Genomic DNA, 22,763 nt, shown 5'->3' with positions numbered 1-22,763 from the left:
AAATGGTTTGCCGATTGAGCTGTACAAGCTCCATCCTGATAAGTTGGCTCCTCACCTGCGCGCCATGTACGTGGAGGCGCGGGTGAATGGGTTTCTTCCGCTCGATCAACGGCTGGCGACGATTGTGGTAATACACAAAGACGGTAAGCCCCGGGACAAGTGTGGCTCCTATCGGCCGATATCACTTCTCAACGCCGAGCCGAAAATCCTTGCTAAGATCCTTGATAACCGCTTGGTCCGGGTGCTTGGCGACTTGATCCACCCGGATCAGTCGGGCTTTATCCCGCACCGTAACACTGCACTGAATCTTAGACGCCTTCATGGAGTGATTGCTAGGGCGGGCACGATACGAGAGCCGGCTATCGTGGCGTCCCTCGATGCCACGATGGCCTTCGATACGGTGGAATGGGCATACCTATGGGCTGTGCTAGCTAAGTTCGGCTTTGGGCCTGGATTTGTGGGCTGGGTGAGGTTGCTCTATGAGGGGCCTCTTGCTAGCGTCGTGGTGAACGGGAGGGCGTCGACACCGTTCGAGCTCGGGAGAGGCACCCGGCAGGGCTGTCCTCTGTCGCCGTTGTTGTTCGCCCTTGCCCTTGAGCCGTTGGCGGCGTTGATACGATGGCACCCGGATATACGTGGGCTTCGTTGGTCGCCTGACCACGAGGACCGTATTTCACTCTACGCCGACGATATTCTGCTATACCTCGCCTCGCCTAAGAAATCTCTGATAGTGGTTTGTGACGTCTTGACTTCTTTTGGTAGGAACTCTGGTCTTGTCATCAATTGGGGGAAGTCATACTTGTATGTCCTGTGTGGGGATGTCCCGCCTGTCCCGCGCAACTGCTCGATCCAGATAGCCCGGCAGGGCTTTTTGTATTTGGGGATCTATATTTCCACCGACCCCATTTTACGATACGAGAAGAACCTGCTCCCTCCCTTGGCACGTCTGCGGCGGGACGTGGCGGGCTGGCGACGGTTGCCGCTTTCCCCCCTCGGCCGTGCCGCCCTGTTTAAAATGATGTCTCTTCCCCGTTTCCTCTATGCCCTGCAGAATACCCTTGACTTGGTCCCGGCCAGTTATTTCCGTGAGGTCGAAAGCCACCAGCGCGCGCTATTGTGGGACGGGCGTCCGCGCATAGCGATTGCTAAGTTAACGCTTCCGTGGTACGACGGTGGTATCGCGCTTCCAGACATTCGACGTTATTACTGGGCCACCCAGCTGAGCGCGATTAACCATGGTGTGTATGGTCCGGCGCTGAGCCCTGGCTTCGCCATGGACCGCTGGTTGCTGCGTGGGGGCAATTACCACAGAGCGTTGTACTCGAAGTCGTCCGATTCAACCCTTACGGGGCCCACCAGGGTGGCCGTGCGTGTATGGAAGGTGGCGACGGATTCACTGGGCTGGAAGGGTAAGCTTACCCTTGCCACCCCTCTGTTTGACTCCGATATTCTGGGGAAGCTTTGGCATACAAAAGGGTTTGCGAAGTGGGACCTGATCGGTATATCCAGGGTTGGAGACCTTTTGGTTAAGGGTAGGATAAAGTCATTCGAGGAGCTGCAGAAGGAATATGAGCTAGGGAACTCGGAGTTCTTCCGCTACGCCCAAGTGTGCCACGCCTTGCGGTCAGTCCTGGTAGAAGGTGAGAAGGTGCCTGAGTCCTCCCCGTTGGAGGACCGGATCCTGGACGGCCATATGCCAGAGAGTACGATCTCGCTCATTTATAAGAAACTTATTAATGTTCGGGCGGATCTTCTTCTAGGGTTGCGCGACCAATGGATCAGGGATGGCCTTGAACTGGACGACGAGGATTGGCAGTATGCAGTTTCTTCCCCCAAAGAGGTCGCGATCCCCGCGCGCCTGCGGCTGGTGCAGCTTAAAATACTCCATAGGGTCTATGTGACGGGGCCTAGGCTGGTTCATATGGGTTTCTCGGAGGAGGGCTTATGTAAGAGAGGCTGTGGTATGGTGGGCACCTTCCTACATATTATTTGGGAATGCGGGGTGATCATGGAGTTTTGGAGGCGAGTACACGAGGTGATGGGGGAGGTGACGGGCATCGTCATGCAGCCTGAGGCGCGGTGCTGTCTCCTGAATGTTTGGGGTCCTACTGACCACGACGCGGCACAGACCCAATGGGTGACCCTAGGGAATATGGTAGCCAAGCGCGACATCGCACGTCTGTGGGGCTCTAATAGGCCACCTACATTGATAGCGTGGATGGAAAACATGGATTGGAGCATGTTTAGGGAGAAGACAGTGTATTGTGCTCGAGGGCGCCCTCGGAAATGGCACTCTGTATGGGGGCGCTGGAACCAGTACAGAGGGGGCATATGCCTGCCCCCGGACCCGCCCGAGGAGCAGCTCTCCCCTTAGCCCCCTTTTTCCGGCTTAGACCTCTTTGCTGAATGTGTTTGTTCGCTTGAGTCCCTGAATTCCCCTCCTTTCCCTTACTATAAATCTGTTTCTGTTGGACGAAACGGGGCTCGCTCCCCCTGATGGGAACCCTTTTGGTGCTTATGGTGATTACCGCCTTGCTTGTGTTTTGGTTTGGATTTGTGTTTATTTAAAACAGAACCTTTGCCTACCCTGTCAGTGAAATGCGGACACCCGTATGTGTTGTGTTTCTAAAGCTGCCGTACCTCCGGGTTGTCGGCTGAATAGCTGTGTCACTGATTTGCAAAATAAAGGTTTTGGGAAAAAAAAAATTAAGGGCTTTATTTAGTGATAATGTGAGAATACCTGTCCGTGAAGGCCCGAGGGTGTGTCTGGTCACTACATAACAACCAATGTTGGTTTACACACATATATTTGGCTTACACTATGGTATAAGATCACTGGAAGCGAAGGATCCCTGCAGTTTCCTCCCTATGGTTCTTTCAACCTGAGAATGACTGAGAATTTGAGTCTGGCACCATATCAGATGAAGCTCCCACCTAAATCAGCCCAATATGAAGACTTGAATGCATGGATTGGGCAGCACATGTAAAAGAGAAAGAAAAATATCAGAATAAAGCCAAAAAGGCAGTTAGGTTTTGGTTGTGAAGTGGGATTGCAGAACAGCAGGTATGGAGGAAAGATATGTTTTAGGGAGATAAAATGTATCCCACCTTAACCAGTGGACAAAAGGGAAACGAAAAGCACAAGAGGGGGGTAAGGCTGAAATGAGAAAGGAGGAAGGGAGCGGTAGTGACTCTTGAGAGGAATTTTTGGATGATTTGTTGGCTTCTCAAACTCCTCCGTATAACATTGTCCAGGTGGGAGGAGGAAAGCAGCCTGTTGTAGGGAATGACTGTAGGAGGACCCCCTCCCATTGTCGACTCTGCTGCAAGTGAACTAGTGGAGCACGGTATCCCTGTACAAGAGCTGCCCATTGCTCTTGGTACAATAGTAGTGGTTCTAGCTCCTCTCATAAAGCCTGTGAGCACAGTTGCTATCCCCCAGCCCCATTTGTTCCTTCTGTTGAAAGTGTCACCCTTGTCCTTAGCACAAGTGCCACTGTAGATCCAGGAGTGAAACACCTGAACCACTATGAATCCTGTGTGCCTGTTGTGGAGGTAGGTAAGGACCAGATGGTCTGGGTCTGGGTGCTCCAGAGGAAGACACCCCAGTAAGGGCATTGATGTGGTAAAAACAAAAAGTGAGTTTGAGGAAATTTTAATGGGGACACTGAAACTAGAATTTATAAGTGGCTATAGACCAAGAAGAACTCCTTTGTAGAGAGGTGGATAGATGTGCATGTGAGGCACATGAAGTCTTAGGCAGGAATGGCAACCGAGTACAGAGTTGATTTATTCAAATTTCAAACCCTGCAGAAAAACTTTAGGGTGTTCATAACTGAGGACACCCATGCAAATTTGAGAATGACTGGGTGTAGGAAGGTGGAATCTGACTAATGGTTGCTCCCAACTTTTTGCCTGGTATTTGAATGGTTTTTGACTAGTCTGGCTGGGATCCTGCTATCCAGGACCCCAGCCTATCTGCTTTCTCCCTAAAACTAATGTGAAGTACCCTAGGTACAAACTAATTGGATGCTGGGGATGCCCTGACAGTCCCTTGTAGATGGTACCCTAGGTACCCAGGGCATGGGTCCCTCAGTAGGCCTACCAGGGCTGCAGCACTTATTGTGCCACCCTGGGACAGCCATACAAACTGACACCACCAGACCACTACTGTAGTCTGGGTAAGGTGGTGCTAGCACCCCTTACAGGGATATAGGTACCCTATATCCCACCCTATTACAACACATATACTCTCATAGGTCACCCCTATAGCAGGCCTTGGTAATCCTACAAGGCAGGGTGCTGCGGTATGTGTGAGGGGGGACCCCTACATGAATAGGGCCTCTCTGCAACCTTCGTAAAATCATTGCTGGGTTGTTTGTAGTGTAGCCATACCATATACTCTTAACTGCATTATAAGTCTATCGCGATAACGCGATAACTTGAGAATGGCTACGCAGAACCATATCGTGTTTGGTGTCAAACATGTAGGAATCATACCCCCAGTCCAGCCATGGGCATGAGGGTACGATTCCCCCCTGTTAGAGGGGCGATATGGGAAAAGCGGCAGAATTTAGACACCAATTTAAAAGTGCACAAGCAGTACAAAATGGCTACTACCCGCCACCTACACGAGCCTGGCTGGCTTTCGCTGGGGAATACCCACGCCTCGCCAGCTGAACAATAGGGCTCCTGTGGCAGGGAGGTGCTAGCATCTCCCCAGACAGGATAATGTGGATTGGAACAGGATGGGTGCACCAAAAGTCCTTTCAGAGTTGCACGTAGGCAGCTGCAGAAGCCTCATTCTGCATACACCACTTGGAACCGGTTCAGGGGCATCCTGCCCCTTGCCCAGGCGGGAAACACACAAAGGGGAGAGGGTGTAGCCACCCTTTCCCGCCTCACCTACCATTGGTGGACGCTACTCTGGACACTCCTCTAATCTTGGGGATAAAGGTGAATAACGTGGCCCCAGAGCCTCAGATTAATATTGAACTTTACAGTCTTGACCTTCGACTTGCTGCTGCCCAGCTGACAGAAGAAATCTCCCTTGGGATAAAGGAGTTATACCCCTGCTTGGCAGGCACCTGAAACACTGCAAGTGACCCGGTTGGAACTTCACTGCTCTCACGAACTTCGACAACTTCCAGAAAACTTGAGGGGAGTTTCCAGCGCATCCCAGAGGCCAGTGAGTGTACTCAACGAGTTTGGGCACCGTGGACCACATGGGTGCCGAGATCCCCAATTCCCCAGGACACCAGCCACCTCTTGCATAGCACACGACCCTGACCAGTGGGGAAGTTGTGCTTTGGCCCGTTTACGAGCCAACCACTCAACAGCAATTGTGCCAAAGACCAGTGCCCTAGCCCCCTCCGGTGGCCCGTGGGTGCCCTTTTACGCACTCCAAATTGCCGCCTCCCATGGTCCCTTGTCTCTCAACTTGTGGGCCCTAGCGGAGGTCTAGCTTTACAATCAAGAGTTCCCCTGGTTGCTCCAGGTCTGCTCTACAGTCTCCTTGAAGGAGACCTCTCCCAGACCTCGTGGGTCTCCACTGTAGCAGATTTGTTTATTCTTCGTGGGTTGCGGTTGCCAGGGCTTAGTGGGTCCAATCCGGACACTAACACCACAGCGACCCTTATCCAATGTGGGACAGTTGCCCTCCTGAAGCTGGCCTTCCTTGAAGCCTCTCGGAGCCCGTGGCTGCAGATCCAAGCTACACCACTTTCCACCGGAAGCACCCGACATCGAAGGGCTCTTTGCTTTGAGCCTCCTGGTCACTTTGCCGTGACCCAGACTCTGTCCCCTCTGCTTTCAGGTTCTTCTCTACAATCTTCACATCTTTGATCTTCACGGCATCATCAACGCTTTTGACTAGCAGAACTTTTGACTATTTTCCCATTGAAAATCAGCCTGCGACCCGACAGCAGAAACGACCTATGCACCCGGCTTCCCTGGGGCAGGTATCAGTGGTACCTCGGTACTCTTGTGGTAGTGGGCTCTTCAAAAGCTTAAGTCTGAAGTTTTAACTTTGTACTCCTGCTAGAAGTATTTTTAAACTGTTTATTTCCAACCGCGACATTCTCCATAGGCTGTAATAGAGATCCTGATAGCAGCTACTTGCACTGCACGCGCCTCCCGTGGGTCCCATTCCTCATAACCTGGGGTGGATTCTTAAGGGGCCAGCGATCCTGAATGCCCTAGGCATTGCCTGTAGAATTGTCGTGGTTCTTATACCACTTTTTTAGTATATGGTTTGGTCCCCCCCTGGGGCCCAATGTTAATAGTGCTATTTATTGTGTCTATCAATGCTTGTTTGATATTGTAACTTTGCCACAGCTTCATGAAGAGACTGTGGGATTCTGTCTAGAATAAATACATATATTTTATATATATACCTGTGTGGGCTACTCTTTCATTTGGTTATTCAAGAGGTTATTATGGTAAAACAATAAGCTTAACACTCCTTCAAGACTTAGCCTGAAGGCTGCTCTCCACAGCTACCACTAGGATAGCTTTCTTTAAAGGTTGTCTTAAACCTATCATCAAAAAGAATCGAATTGGGCTGGTGCAAGGTGTCCCTATAACTAGGAGACAGCATATGCCAGGCCAACTTCTCACACTGGGCTAAAGCTGCATTTGAGGGAATTGATAGGAAGCATTCAGAAATGGATAGACACCCAAAAGATCAATGTGCAGTGGGATAACAAGGTATAGAAGAAGAAGAAAGACGTTGATACTGGAGGGCCAGAATGTGAGGCTAGCTGAGGTTAGAGCCTACCCTTTGAGGGAAGTACATAGGGGTTCATCTGTGCATGTGCTTGGAGTTGTATTGATCTTTTCACATTTACTAATCAACTTACCAATAATTAATTGACATTGTCCTTCCTAAAGATTTGTGGGATGAGTGTAAGGTTTCTATTCCGTGACCAAATGCTGAGCCGCTGAATGATGTGCAAACTCATGCTTCCTCTGCAGTGGTTGTGTTATTTGTTTGCTCTTCAAAGATGAAGTCCTGGGAAACTCGAAGTATTGCAGTGTTGATTTGAAAGGCACACAAAACAAAATTAAAGAGAAATGTATGCTGGCTCAGGCGAAGTTAGCCTTGAAGGGATTTCGGAGTGATCCATACCCAGAAAAATCTGACTTTAGTTCTATTGATAGTAATCAAATGCAGCTAGTTGGATTATATCAAGAAATGGGATATTCTGTGAATCCCTCAAGGTGCCTGCCACATGGTGCAGGGATTAACAGGAGGCACCATAGTTTCCCCTCGGCCTCAAACCAGAGGCTGTGGAGGAATGGGGGCCCTGCTAGGTGCCTCCAAATTCGCTTTCCAATAGGCTATCCATGTCGGAAAGCCCGACATGGAAAGCCAGTCGGAAACCGGCATCGTAATCAAGATGGCAGAAACACCGTCCTCAGGGATTACGTTGGGCCTCCGAATGGCTGACAGGCTTCTTGAGCCTGTTGTAATCTAGCCGGAATGACCGCCCGGTTTCAATTCTGACCACCTACATTGTTATTAGGCGGTCGGAATTGAAACCGGAGATGTTGGTAGGTCAGAGGTTTTCTACTCGACATCATAATTGGCCCCAAAGTGTACATCTGGAGGCTTACAAAGTAATTCTTAAGGACCTGTGCCCAAAGGGTGGATACACATATTAGAGAGAAGGACCCCTGTGGTACTCCACAAGTCACCACACATGATGTTTGTTACTGACCCAATACAAACTAGCTGGTTGAGGTTTGAACCTCAAGATCCTAAATATTACAACACATACCATTCAAATCTAATGCAATCTTTGAGTCTAATTAGCAGGATTTTATAGTCCACAATGTCTTAGTCTGCACACAGGTCTAAGACTATGCTAATGGACTTCCTTTAATTGTTCACTGAATGTAGAAGTTCCTCTTAGATGTTATCCAGGGCAGTTTCGGTGACACTGCCTGCCCTGAACTAAAGTTGATTGTGATGCAAGTTGTGGTTCAGTTGCAGATGCTTTGGGGGATATCTTCCAACAACCTTTTCTTGTATAGCTTTCAACCTGTCCACTTGTGAAGATAAGATACAGCGGCATTCAATAGTAGATGTTCAATATATTTATCTTATTTGATCGCCGCAAGTTTTACAGAAATTGATGTGTTTCACCACCGTGGACATGCTCACAACCAAAATGACTCCCCTTTCTTTCTTTTCGCTATCATTAATGACATCACCATATTCACATCCCCAGTTGGTGCATCCTGTGAGACAGTTTCATTAAAGGTACCAAAGGAGAGGGATCAGGGGGGCGTTTTCCGCTCACAAAGAGTGAGTGGGAGGTCCAAACTGGTAAGGTGCCCCGGCAATGAAGTTGTGGGAAAGAAGACTACCAGTAGTTCCTCAGGGAGAGGAAAGAAGTGGAGATGGATCAGTAAATTAAGCCTGGAAGGACTACATATATACTATGTGTAAAGTGGGTAATCCTTTTGTTGGATTTTAATGCCCTCACACACCCTTTCAGGTGTCATGCTTCATCATCTGGGCTGCTCCTCGTCGGGCCGGCGGTGCAATGCCTAACGGGCTCCCTAAAAAGGGGCACTTTATCGGAGTTCTTTTAATCCAACAGCCGTCAGGTGAAGTGCGGGTGTGTGGGCCTAAGTGTTGTAGATATAAAAGTGAATTAAAACAGGGTCGAAAGTACCAGTGTGAACAAACTATTTATTTTAACGGTCTCCTTCCCTGGTTAAAAAGGTGTGTGTAGCACTGAGTAGAGTGTAATGTCTCTAGTTGTAGTGCATGGGATCGGTGGTCAACATGTTTCTCGCAGTGAGCACGTGCGCTCGCGATTCGTCAGGACCTATCAAAAATATATCTACGATGGTAACAGGGGACTATCTAAGGTATAGTGGTCTCCTAATCATAGTTGGTCATGTGAACAACAAACTTAATCCTAAAATACCTGTTGAGGTCTGGTGCTACCCTAATCAGTAGGACTGCATGCCACAACAGTTCTGGGTGGACTCAGCGTGCGGCGAAGGACCTCTAAAAGTAGGTCTAAAATCTGCCCCGCATACGCTCTGTGATATGACCTACCCGGTCCTCCCAGACTTGGTGGACCGGGTAGGTCATATCACAGAGCGTATGCGGGGCAGATTTTAGACCTACTTTTAGAGGTCCTTCGCCGCACGCTGAGTCCACCCAGAACTGTTGTGGCATGCAGTCCTACTGATTAGGGTAGCACCAGACCTCAACAGGTATTTTAGGATTAAGTTTGTTGTTCACATGACCAACTATGATTAGGAGACCACTATACCTTAGATAGTCCCCTGTTACCATCGTAGATATATTTTTGATAGGTCCTGACGAATCGCGAGCGCACGTGCTCACTGCGAGAAACATGTTGACCACCGATCCCATGCACTACAACTAGAGACATTACACTCTACTCAGTGCTACACACACCTTTTTAACCAGGGAAGGAGACCGTTAAAATAAATAGTTTGTTCACACTGGTACTTTCGACCCTGTTTTAATTCACTTTTATATCTACAACACTTAGGCCCACACACCCGCACTTCACCTGACGGCTGTTGGATTAAAAGAACTCCGATAAAGTGCCCCTTTTTAGGGAGCCCGTTAGGCATTGCACCGCCGGCCCGACGAGGAGCAGCCCAGATGATGAAGCATGACACCTGAAAGGGTGTGTGAGGGCATTAAAATCCAACAAAAGGATTACCCACTTTACACATAGTATATATGTAGTCCTTCCAGGCTTAATTTACTGATCCATCTCCACTTCTTTCCTCTCCCTGAGGAACTACTGGTAGTCTTCTTTCCCACAGTTTCATTAAAGTCACAGTAGCTAGATAACATGTTTTCCATCTATCTGAAATCAGTTTTAATGATTCATTTATACATTTATCCATTTTATCATTTTTTTATAAAATTGTTTCGTTCACTTTTTTCTATTGTCATTTTTAAGGATGAAGTCATCAAGTATTGCTTATACTATTTTCATTTGTTTATATCTTTTGAGACCATATCAGAATCTTCTAGTGGGTAGATGTATATTCAGTTATCTTTGATTTTTTTACTTTTTTGTTAAGACACTTCTCCATTATCAGTATATGCCATGTAGTTCTTGATTTCTTATGCTCCAGTTGTTGTCTCCTATTCTTGCTACAGCAATATTTTCTACAGCTTTCATTCTTGTTATTGTGACTATTTTCGATTAACTACATGTTGACTGTGTGTATGTAGTGTATGTATTTAATGAGTGTGTGTGTCTGGTGAAAGTGCTTCAAGGCACGCAGCAGTGCACAGCTTAACTAACGAGTCTGACACTTATCTCTTTGGGCTAGAGCTGAGATAGTCTCTATTGTTACTAGGTGAAAGTGTGTTTGGACATTGGAATGGAAATGAGAAGGTTAATAGATAGGGACATCAGCACAGATTCTTTTGGGGAGGATTTCAAATTTAAATGAAATGCTGCTTGGTCACATACAGGGGACTTTCAAAGACAGTTGATTGGGAATGCCCTGGGAGGTATTGAAAATGTTCCTAATTAATTTTGAGGCATTTTGATGTAGGCCTTTGTTTCTTCCTACGTCTCTAGTATTGAAGCTTTTTCCTCCCCCGCCACTGATCTACACCAGTGGTGTGAGGTTTTGTAAGATTCAAGACTAACTCATGGCCACCAACAACTGTAGAAATTGCATTAGCCCTCTGAATTATGTTCTGCAAACTCAAAAGAAAAAGCATGCTTAACCTTGCATTTCAGACCAAAACATGTTCACACCACAAACAGAACAAAATAAATTGTAAACCTTACTACTAAAGCACACTAAGTTAATGAACACTTACATACGCAATACAAGCACATTCTCTTGTTAAAATGTTTGCCTCAATGATGAATGGCTCAAACTATGCTCCAAGCTCTGGGTCCGGATAAAGTATGTATGCCAGTCTGCAAGGTTAGAATGCAGGCAACTCAGTGTCAGTGGCTGGCAATGCAAAAATGATAATTGCACCCTCCTATGGTTGTTTGTTTTGTAAATGCTTTACCTTCTGCCAGGAACGGTTACTGAACATTTACCTTGCCTTGACTTCCCCTTGTCCTTTCATACCAGTAATTAACGGCCAGGAAATCTTTGCTGCTTTGAATTATATTACTATTATGAATTATGCCATCACTCTTTTTTGATCATTATTATGAGTAAATCACAACACTACTTGCTTAAATGAAAGCCTTATAGCCTGTTGCCGAGGGTTATAGCAGTTGTTAAAGGCCCTGAACCTGAGTTATAAGCCCTAGCCACACTAAATGGTCCATAACTAGGAAGAGGGTTAATAACAACTAGTATAGCTTAAAGCAGAATGGCTATAAGGCTATTAGAAGATTTCTCTTGAGGAGGGTAAAACGTTTTTAACTGAAAAAGGGAGAAACTGAAAAACATTGTGTTATTCGGGGGAATTGCTTAGGCCATGTATGAATTTACATCATGCTTCTAAAAGTCCTGTTAGATATTACGATACTGCATTTTTTACTTATTTGGAATAAAAAAGTGTTTGACTGGGCTGTATGGAAATGCAAGACTTATATGTATTTCATATATGCCACATTCTAATGATTTGCTCTAGTTTTTCTACATGTTCCTTTAACTTATGAGAATGTACATGGTTTATGATAATGACAATTCAACAGTGCAGTTGAGGTTCTATTTTTATGATTTAATGCATCATTCTACACAATAGTGGTCAGTTGGTAGTAGAGGAATATTTTATTCTAAAGGCCGATGGTAATGGTTTTTCTGTTGCATAGTTCTGAACATCGAGTTCAAAGTGCTATGGCGCTTTCTTTTCTACTTTTAGATTTTTTACTATTAGTTTGTGGATTTATTTTACTCAGATGTTTGTAAGGGAATAAAGTAGATTTAGTGGAGTCTCCTAGTCCAGTAGTTTTACATTTGCTCTGCCATCTATATGTTCCATTTGGGTCTTAAACAGTGGCGGCTCCTTCACTATGGTGGAGGAGAGTCGCTCACCACTTTTAAGCTGTGCCAAATAGAAACATAAAATGATATTCGCTTAAAGTTATTAATTTTATGGTTCGTGTCCTGTTGCTTTGCGGGTGGGCGGGGCTGCTCTGCTCTCGGAGTAGGGGAGGAGTGGTTTGCCCACTCCTAAGTGCACAATGACTGTTTGGGCAGGCCCTCTCGGCCCTCCCAAACCAGTCATGCACACTTTCCCCGTTCTCCATGCAGGCTGCATTACAGCCTGCATAGAGAACATGCCCACCCCTCCAGCACCTGGTTGAGCACTGTGTCATGGTACTCAGACCAATGTGATTGGTTTAGGGGAGGGAGCCTGGCTGCCTGCTTCCTGTTCCTGGAGTCGGAGGCAGGAGAGCAGAAGCAGTGAAGCAGGACCCGGCCTCAAGGTAAATTATTTTTGTTTATCCCCCCGCGCGATCCCCCCTTTGACACTCCCCCACTGCGACCCCCCCTGCAAGCCCCCCATCACCCCCTGTGCCCTCCCACCACCTGCGAGCCATGGTCTTAAACCTTATTCAGCAATCATTTTAGGTTGTTCTATCAGTAACACAAGCTATACCTGGCTTATGAGCCCTTATTAGGGCAAAGCCGGTCCTAGGTTGATTTTAATTTTTTTAATTTTAAGAATCTTTTACTGATTTTTTAATAAAGAAAAAAAAGACAATCATGAAACAGCAGCACAAACCGTGTATTTCTATAAAAAAGTTGGACGAAAATATAATAAATCATTCCAATGTTCAACAAAGGCATAACAAATTATAAAACAAATCATGGAACATGAAAGTAATAAGAAATGAATGGAAGTACAGCAGTTAACACAACATATCTGTAATCAATCTTGTTCGTATTCATATCCTTGGATAACAGACAGCATGATTGACAAAACATCTGAGAGCACAAAGGATAATTGTAAGTGTGAAATCTGTGATAAGAAGTATTAACAGTATAGAGAAACAGATAATATTCAAACATAGACGGGGTAAGGTATAAGTATCTAAACTTGTATTGAATGCCCGTCTCTTTATTGTAGAGGTAGTAGTAAGTAGAAATGCAAATCAAGACACCTGTCTACCAAGTGGTGTGCCAATGAATGGTACATAGGGGGGGTTTGGTGCTGGCAAAGTAGTTGTCTCACTTTCTCCATGCAGGTCTGAACTGCGGTCGCCAAGGAAAGTGTTGAAAAGCAATATTGTCAGTGCTTCTTAAGTGAGAGATCCAGTTCAGCCAAGACTTAAAGGAGGTGGAAGCAGTGTTTTTCCAATTATTGAGCACCGACTTACAGGTCACAGTCAGTAAGATGTCTATTGATAGACTATCGTTAGCCAACAGGACCATGGGTCTAGAAAACCATGAATGAAGGAGACAAAGACACCCTTCAGCTGGACTCCAGATAGGGGCCAAATAAAGTCATAAACCCGGTCATAGAAACAGAAGACAGCACAGCCATAGAAGAATATGCGGGGTAAGTATCGGGTGTCCTTATTGCAATTCTGGCTCGTTGGGTCATCCCTAAGTGACAACTTGTTGAGGAGTGAGGATGTCCAAAACATCCTGTGTAGGAGCCAATGCTTAGTTTGGAATAGGGAAGGGGCAATTTTATAGGAAACAACCGATTTCCAAATCAGTACCCAGTCATCTGGAGATATGCTATCAAATGTGTTCCACTTCTTTAATAAGGTGAAGTTTAGGCTCATGGCTCTGGGTTTTAAAAGGTGGTACAATTTGGACATTTGGTGACCAGATTTGTTGAAGGAGGAGATAAGTGTAGGTAAAAAGGGGTCCTCATGGGAGAACTTAGACTTGGTTATGGAAGCTTTAAGTTTAAGGAAATCGTAGAAGTCCAATGCCAACAGATTATGCTTTCTCTGGATTTCCTTAAAAGAGAGAGGGGATTGTTGTGTACCTAGCTTTTCAAGAAGTGGATGCCCTTGGTGGACCAGGAAAGCCAATACACTGGTCTGCCCTTTATTCTAAATGTATGGTTATTGCAGAGCGAAGTCAAGTTAGATTCATTAATTGGGACCTCTAGAAGTTTGTCTATTTTCATAGTAGCACTTTTCATGTTGTTAAAAATATATTTGGCCAGCGGAGAGAGTTTGATCTTGGTAGACAAGCGCATATTCAGATGCATATTTTCAAGGATCTCAATTTCAACTAAGAGGCATAAGAGGGTATGGATCTCAATTTCAACTAAGAGCCATGAGAGGGTATAGTCTGGCAACTGAGAGAGCCATAAAGTGCCTCTAACTGCTGCCTTAAGCACGTCCCAGTAAATGGTGGGGGAGACATCTACATCTGAATTGTCCTTAATGTAGTTTAGAATGGTGTTTTCGATGATGTCCCTAGATGCAACATATTTAATAGATTCATCATTGAAACCCAGACCTTACAAGATGGCTTTATGTTAACCCCTGTGAGAGACAAGGAGATACAAGAGTGATCAGAGACCAGTCTTGGGAGAATATCTGTTTGATTGATAAGGTGAATGTGTGTGTTAGGGACGAAGAGGTAATCAATTCTTGAGTATGATTTGTGTGGGTTGGAAAAACGGTGTAGTCCCTGGTGTCAAGGTGTTGCAGTCTCTAGCAATCATGCAAGTTAAATCTTGAACATAATTTGAAGGGAGATTTGTGGGACCTTGGAGCCTGAAATGAGAATTCTGACTGATTATCTAAAGTAGCATTTAGGGGGAGATTAAAGTCACCACCCATGATGGTCAGTCCATCGTCTGGTATATGGCTTAGTGGGGCAGATAGGGAATCCCAGAAGTCTGGATCATCAAAGTTTAGTCCATAAACATTGAGAACACGGAAAGAGTCTGCATTTTTCAAACGTTTTGTGAGGATCCATCTTCCCTCATAGTCTAACACATTTGAATCTAAAGATAAACCCGATTTTCTGTTAATCAAGGTTGCCACCCCTTTTTTCTCATTTGGGGCGAGTGAACATAGGGCTCCATGATCCAATTGTTTCCAAAGGAAGCCACCTCTTTAGGAGCAATCTCGGTTTCTTGTAATAAGATTATATTGGCTTTGAGTTTATATAGATAGTTTCCATTTTATTGCACTTAACTGAGTGATTAAGCCCCTTAACATTTAGTGAGATCACCTTCATATTCTCATCGAGGAAGGATCTAGCCATATTGTAGGGATGTGTGAATGTTTTGGAGATAAATAAACAAAGGGACCAGCTTGGCCCCATATGGCACCCAGACGAACGAAGGTTGGGACATATGTAACAGTACTAGTTCCAGTGAAGAAGTCCTCCTTGGAAATAAATGTACCTCTATGACCATATGGAGATCTGTGTGAAGGCACATTGTTGCCAGTGAGTGAACTAAGAGAGATCAAAAGGTTGGTTTGTCATGCCAGCAGACTTAAATAGTATATGAGAAAGAAAAAAACACTAAAATAGATTACAGTGAAGACACTAAAAAAAGCCCATCTGAAAAGCCCTCCTCCTTAACCCCTCTCCACCCACCCCACCACAAAACTGAATGTGGAGGAGACAACAGTGGGGTAACATCTCAGCCATCACAGAAGTGATGTATCAAGTCTGATCAGCTGCAAGTGTGGTCCTGTGATAACACAACAGATAGCTAATTACTATATTATACCAGGAAAATAAACAACCATTGGCTCATATGCGAAGTCTTTGGATGTACAGCTAATTCTACAGAAGAATGGACAACAGTTAGGGTATTTGCTAGGAGTCTTATTCTAGCCGCACTACATGTGCACATAACCTATTGGGATGCGGCCCAAATGATCACCAGTGGCTGAGATTAATTCAAGCATTCCATCCCTCACCTTCTTGTTGTTGTGACAGTTTAATCTGGAAACAGTTGCAACAGAGATCCAAAAGCTATAAAAAGTCTAGGACAGGAAGATATCCTGGCTTTAACAGGCTGACCGCAAGAGCCCCCTAGGTTGTTTTTATTTCCGTTCTAGGAGGGCCTGGCTTCACAGTTCGGGGTGGACTGGTCCCATTAATCTGGATCAAGACTGATTTGCATATGGCTGGGTTTGAACTTTGGGCGAAAAGCAATGGATTGGGATGTGGCCCAAGTGATCATCCCTCACCTTCTTGTTGTTGCAGCAGTTTAATCTGCAGGCAGGGCCGTTCCTGTCAATGGATATCGGTGTTTGGTGCAGGGGTGCTTCAGCATGATGCAGACCTGCAGCACAAAAATAATATTTTTTTATTTTCAAAAAGAAAATCCTGGAATGGGATTTTTTCTGTTTGAAAATAAAAAAAAAGTAATGTTCCTCTTGCCATAGGGGGTCATCTTCCATGGCGGGGATATCACTCTCCCATACAATTACCCACTGTCCCTTTCTGCCACAAAGTCATCTTCCAGGCAGCTAAGAAACTGGCACTATTTAAACTTTTTTACTCTGATCTTCAATGTAATAAATTACACCATGCCTCAAATTGCTTTCATAAATCATTTCAGATGTGTGCCATAAAAACACTACCACCTTTGCCATTCAGTCACCACATCATTCCCAAACTACCATGGATTTCATTGATGTTCACATCCTTCGAACTACGGGGGTCCATGCATTGGAACACCCTCTTCAGTAAGCTTCTTCCCAAACTTGTCCTTTCAGTTTGAAGTTCGAACTCAAACGCCACCTCCTTTAAACTGAATGCTTACATGACTGATAACTACTCAGTGATGTCTCTGCTCCCCCTAGCAGCCTTGTCTTATTTTTAGGTCTCGCCTAGGCAGTGCTTGCGCTGTCTCTTGGAGACATGCTGTGTTTAGGATATGGCTCTCCGGCTTCGTATCTGGGTGTTACTCTCATCGGCATGCTGGTGTGGCCAGGCGGCTCGAGAGGGGAGGTGAGCCTACCTACTGGGACTTTGAATACTAGCATGGTCCTATGTTGCACTACTCAGCCTGACTATTCACAAGTAGTTTTGTCCACATTGGAAAACAGTTAATTCAGACCAGTTGCTTGGAGGCAGTATATATTTTTTCCCTGATCCTGTTGGACTGGTATACATCTACGAGTCCCTTGAACTGCCACAAACTAGTGGGGCTTTTAGATTAATTCAAAGGAACAGCTGATTCAATTGTTTAGCTGTTTGGTGAAAACTCTGCGATTCCCTCTGCTTGCTATACTTCCACATAAATTCCTTGATATGTCACAAAGTATGTTGGATAGTGCGAGATCTCCATTGTGCAGTGAAGTTTTGCACCTCCTGTGATTGGAGTTTTTCATTAAATTACTGAGGACCCATTCCTTTATACAGATGTTTTATTGAAATTTCTTGGACGCTCAAATGTTCGTTGTTCTGTCCTGATGATGACATTCTAATTCTATTATGGTAGAAACACCGTTGACGCCTACAAGTGGCCCTAATTGAAGAGGATGCATTTTTTGCTGTGTGTTGTTTCTGTTTTGTCGTGAACCCCTCTTTTGTACAATAATTTTTTCCTCAGTCACTTTGTTTGATTACACACTATTATTAGTACTTCCTATTGTCTGTGTAACCCTATGAGAGCCATTATTGTCTTATGATTGTTTTCGATTGTTTATTTTTGTCAATACATTTTCTATATAATGAAATAATTTATACATGGGTATCGTGTGTCCAAATAGTATCTGGCATTTTCTTTTCTTCTTTTTTCTTCTTTCATTAATCATTGTTTACTATGTTAGTTTTTTTTCTTTTCCTTTTTGCTTAATTTATATATTTTCTTGGTAGGTTATATTGTATTTCTCATTATTCTAAGTGTTATACTTGAACCTTTGTTAGGATTCCAGTGTTTCGGATATGGCCTTTAAGCTCCTCCCATTTCCCGCCCATGTTTTCAATTGGCTCTTGTAACTGTCTTGTTTTTTTTTAAAACATGTTTTTTATTGCAACATTTTCAGCAAAATAACCATCGGGGCAACCGGCACCCCCTACAATCTCCGATCACACCCCTCAGTTTAGCAATGCACACAGCCATTTAGCCCACATCCCGGGGGCCGGGCGGCATATATAGACAGTTAAGCATAGTAACACAACTATCGCCTCATAGCGGTGCCTGGATCATGCCCCATGGGAGCCTCTGCTTTTCTGTCCAAACAGATTCATTCCCCCTCCAACTCATTATAACACTACCCTCCTACCTCAGGAACTCCCCCCCCTCCCATCCCACCCCCCAACTGCTGCTGATGTGGACCCCTCCAGTGATCCCTAACTCTAAGTTGTGCCATCCGTCAGCTCTTGTAACTGTCTTGTGTAAGTGTTATTTTCCCTTTGGTTAGTTTGCTTAGTAGTCCCTCCTTTTCTACTCTTGTAACTTCCCATAAGGACTGCCCCTCTTACATACGCTCTTACTCTGTGAGTTTCATTTACAATTTCAGAGCACTCTTTTCTTACTAAGCTGGTGTTGCAGGCACAAAGCTACGAATTGCTGACTGCACTTTCCCGACCCTCATGGAATTTTTAATGTATTGTTTCTTTTGGTGTAGCACGGCATGCCACGCTTTATCTTGAAGTATAGCGGCAGTGCCTTTCTTTTGTTCTGCGCGGCTCACCCAACTCCATTTTTTATGGTAGGTAAATAGGTGAAAACATAATACAACTCTCAGTGCGGTGCCCGTTTGATGAGCGTCGTGCTTTATTTTTTACGTGCAGCTTTGGCGCTGCATCTCCCCATGGGGTGCCCTCTTTCGCTTCATAGGAAAAAATCCTGCCTATTCTACACTCCTCCCACCCTGCTGCCTCTTATGAAGTCCGCGCCTCTAACTTCAGCCAGCTGCTCTGCTTGCAATAAATGCACCGCGGCCGCCATTTCAGATTATTATTTTTGTTGCAGCACAGCATGTTTTCAGAAACGTATCTAATGCTATTTTTTATTTATTTACTTTCTTTTGTTGCAGGTGGCATGTCAGGCTTTATCTTGAATTATAAAAGACACACAATTGGTGGACGGAATGCAGAACAAATCATTACATTCACCCCCAGTCAAGAGATCAGGGTTAAAGCCATCATTCTTTTGCTCACCATGCCATCCCAGTTTAGACCTTGCAATATGCAAATCAGTCTTGACCATGTGCCTCATGGGAACAGTCCAGCCCGAACTGCCAGGCCAGGCCCTCTTTGGACCGGAAACAAGCATGGTGAGCAAAAAATGATGGATTTAGGCCCAGGTCTCTGTACTGGGGTGAATGTATGACATTGTTCTGCATTCTGTCCATCAATTGTTGTTTTTGCATTTGTCAACCCGAGTGGGACGGGTATGCCCAGACGTGGGTCCCGTTGTCTCGATGCCACTGGAGTCAAGCTATTCTGGATGATGAGGGGTGAAACCCCAAAACTGGTCCTAGGATGCTTGTTTCCATCCAGGGAGAACCTGGTCAGGCAGTTCGGGCTGGACTGTTCCCATTGGGCACAGGGTCAAGACTGATTTGCATATGGCTGGGTTCAAACTGGAATTGCATGGTGAGCAAAAAACAATGGATTTAGGCCCAGACTGGGGTGAACGTATGACATTGTTCTGCATTCTGTCCATCAATTGTTTCTGCACTTGTCACCCCAAGTGGGACCGGTATGCCCTGACATGGGACCCGTGCTCTCCATGCCACTGGAGTCAAGCTATCCTGGCTGTTGAGGGGTGAAACCCTGAAACCGGTACTAGGATGTTTGTTTCCAGGCCACAGAGGACCTGGCCAGGCAGTTCGGGCTGGACTATTCCTATTGGGCACAGGGTCAAGACTGATTTGCATATGGCTGGGTTCAAACTGGAATGGCATGGTGAGCAAAACAACAATGGATTTAGGACCAGATCTCTGTACTGGGGTGAATGTATGACATTGTTCTGCATTCTGTCCATCAATTGTTGTTTTTGCATTTGTCACCCCAAGTGAGACCGGTATGCCCAGACGTAGGTCCTGTGCTCTCCATGCCACTGTAGTCAAGCTATCCTGGCTGATGAGGGCTGAAACCCCGAAACCGGTCCTAGTATGCCTGTTTCCAGTCCAGGGAGGACCTGGCCAGGCAGTTCGGGCTGGACTGTTCCCATTAGGCACAGGGTCAAGACTGATTTGCATATGGCTAGGTTTTAAACTGGAATGGCATGGTGAGCAAAAAAATGATGGATCTAGGCCCAGATCTCTGTCCTGGGGTGAATGTATGACATTGTTCTGCATTCTGTTCATCAATTTTGTTTTTGCATTTGTCACCCCGAGTGGGACTTGTATGCCCAGACGTGGGTCCCATGCTCTCCATGCCACGGAGTCAAGCTATCCTGGCTGATGAGGGGTGAAACCCCGAAACCAGTCCTAGGATGCTTTACCTGGCCAGGCATTTCGGGCTGAACTGTTCCCATGTACAGAGTCAAGGCTGATTCGCATATGGCTGGGTTCAAACTGGAATGGCATGGTGAGCAAAAAACAATGTATTTAGGCCCAGACTGGGGTGAATGTATGACATTGTTCAGCATTCTGTCCATCAATTGTTTCTGCATTTGTCACCCCAAGTGGGACCGGTATGCCCTGACATGGGTCCCGTGCTCTCCTTGCCACTGGAGTCAAGCTATCCTGGCTGTTGAGGGGTGAAACCCTGAACCGGTCCTAGGATGCTTGTTTCCAGTCCACAGAGGACCTGGCCAGGCAGTTCGGGCTGGGCTGTTCCCATTAGGCACAGGGTCAAGACTGATTTGCATATGGCTGGGTTTAAACTGGAATGGCATGGTGAGCAAAAAAACAATGGATCTAGGCCCAGATCTCTGTACTGGGGTGATTGTATGACATTGTTCTGCATTCTGTTTATCAATTTTGTTTTGGGATTTGTAACCCCGAGTGGGACTTGTATGCCCAGACGTGGGTCCCATGCTCTCCATACCACGGAGTCAAGCTATCCTGGCTGATGAGGGGTGAAACCCTGAAACCAGTCCTAGGATGCTTGTTTCCAGTCCAGGGAGGACCTGGCCAGGCATTTCGGGCTGGACTGTTCCCATTGGGCACAGGGTCAAGACTGATTTGCATATGGCTGGGTTTAAACTGGAATGGCATGGTGAGCAAAAAAACGATGGATCTAGGCCCAGATCTCTGTACTGGGGTGAATGTATGACATTGTTCTGCATTCTGTTAATCAATTTTGTTTTTGCATTTGTCACCCCGAGTGGGACTTGTATTCCCAGACGTGGGTCCCATGCTCTCCATGCCACGGAGTCAAGCTATCTTGGCTGATGAGGGGTGAAACCCCAAAACCAGTCCAAGGATGCTTGTTTCCAGGCCAGGGAGGACCTGGCCGGGCAGTTCGGGCTGTACTGTTCCCATTGGGTACAGAGTCAAAACTGATTTGCAAATGGCTGGGTTCAAACTGGAATGGCATGGTGAGCAAAAAAACAATGGATTTAGGCCCAGATATCTGTACTGGAATGAATGTATGACATTGTTCTGCATTCTGTCCATCAATTGTTATTTTTGCATTTATCTTGAATTATGGCAGCCGTGCCTTTCTTTTGGCGACCACGCCATTTACAACTTCAGTAGCTCTACAGATCAGTTTTCCCCACTGCTGGTATTATTCTATAAATGCCTTTTGTGTCGCTGAGCATGATCCCTCACAGGGTGCAGTACCTTATGAGGACAAAAGAAGTCCCAAGGGACACCTAGTGATAACCTGTGGTATTGCACTCTTTCATTGCTTCATTCACAGTAAAAAAGTAAATGTTGCTGTACCCACAATAATGTGTTGCATGGCTAAATACTTATGAGGTCACAAAGACGAGACCTATTGCATTGCAAATGCTTGTTTAAATGAGGAATAGCACATGGAATGAACTGTCACTGTTTATGCCCCTTCAACTACTGAACAGCTTTATTACCTTTGTATGTAACCTTTTTTAACCACTGTCCTTAAAACATTTGTGTACAGAAACCTGCATGCCATACGAAAATAAATACATCAAAATATAGTATGGTGGCTTTAACTCTTTTGGAAGTATCATGTTGTGCCCCTTTATGTCAGGGGTAATAGGCAGCTATATTAGGTGTACTCATGTTTTGTTTCCTTTTTTCAGGATTCTGTGTCAGGATATTCTTCATCAGTCCACTAAAGTACCGTGGCGAGATTAAGAAAGGAGAGAGAATCGGAACTATGTTGCCAATGCAACAGGTGTATCCAGGAGTGACATCCTATGTTCATATCCAGAGCTGTAAAACATCTGTTGATCCTACGCCCAATTTATAAATTGGATGAAGATACGGTGGACCATCTTTATTTTTTTTCAACAATGACTAGCCTCATATTGGTACTGTTTATAAAGAAAATCCCTTCCACACAGAATGAATACATCTTTATTGTTTAAGTTCATTAAAACCATAACAATATTTTGATAAAACCGAACAAGTTGTAAAAATTATAATATATATGTTAAAATCGTTGGTTGGCGGTAGCATATTTACGGTTGTGAAAGTCATGTCAGGACAACTTTATCACCTGTGTAATATACATGTTAAAAACTAATGATCAGCAAACATACGTTTACTGGTAGACAAGACATTATTTAGACAAGTTTCTCAAGAATTTTTCCCTTATTTTTTTTGTTGATAAAGTGCCATTGAACTAGTTTGAATACTAGTTCAAATTAATTTCTCGTATAAGATTTACCAGATTACAGTTAAGTTGCGGGTCGTTTGAGTCAAGACACTTTAGTATGGCGGATCTGCAGGTGCAAATGCCCCTAATGTTAAAAGGATTTTTAACAATAAAAGCCG

At 45.1% G+C, this 22,763-nt stretch overlaps 1 protein-coding gene across 1 annotated transcript in view; it reads left to right on the top strand.

Annotated features, from left to right (window-relative positions):
- LOC146798238 (leukocyte cell-derived chemotaxin-2-like) overlaps window positions 1-22,236 on the top strand; it is a 182,746-nt gene extending 160,510 nt beyond the window's left edge. The window contains exon 4 of the mRNA XM_085627716.1: window positions 22,067-22,236. Coding sequence (XP_085483842.1) covers window positions 22,067-22,236 — 170 coding nt within the window. The remainder of the gene's footprint in view (window positions 1-22,066) is intronic.
- The last annotated feature ends 527 nt before the right edge of the window (window positions 22,237-22,763 follow it).

This window comes from Triturus cristatus, chromosome 9 (assembly GCF_964204655.1).
Source record: "Triturus cristatus chromosome 9, aTriCri1.1, whole genome shotgun sequence".
In the NCBI taxonomy this organism is placed as follows: domain Eukaryota; kingdom Metazoa; phylum Chordata; class Amphibia; order Caudata; family Salamandridae; genus Triturus; species Triturus cristatus.
Note: the sequence above shows the minus strand (reverse complement) of the source record. Positions and strands in the feature narration are given on the sequence as shown.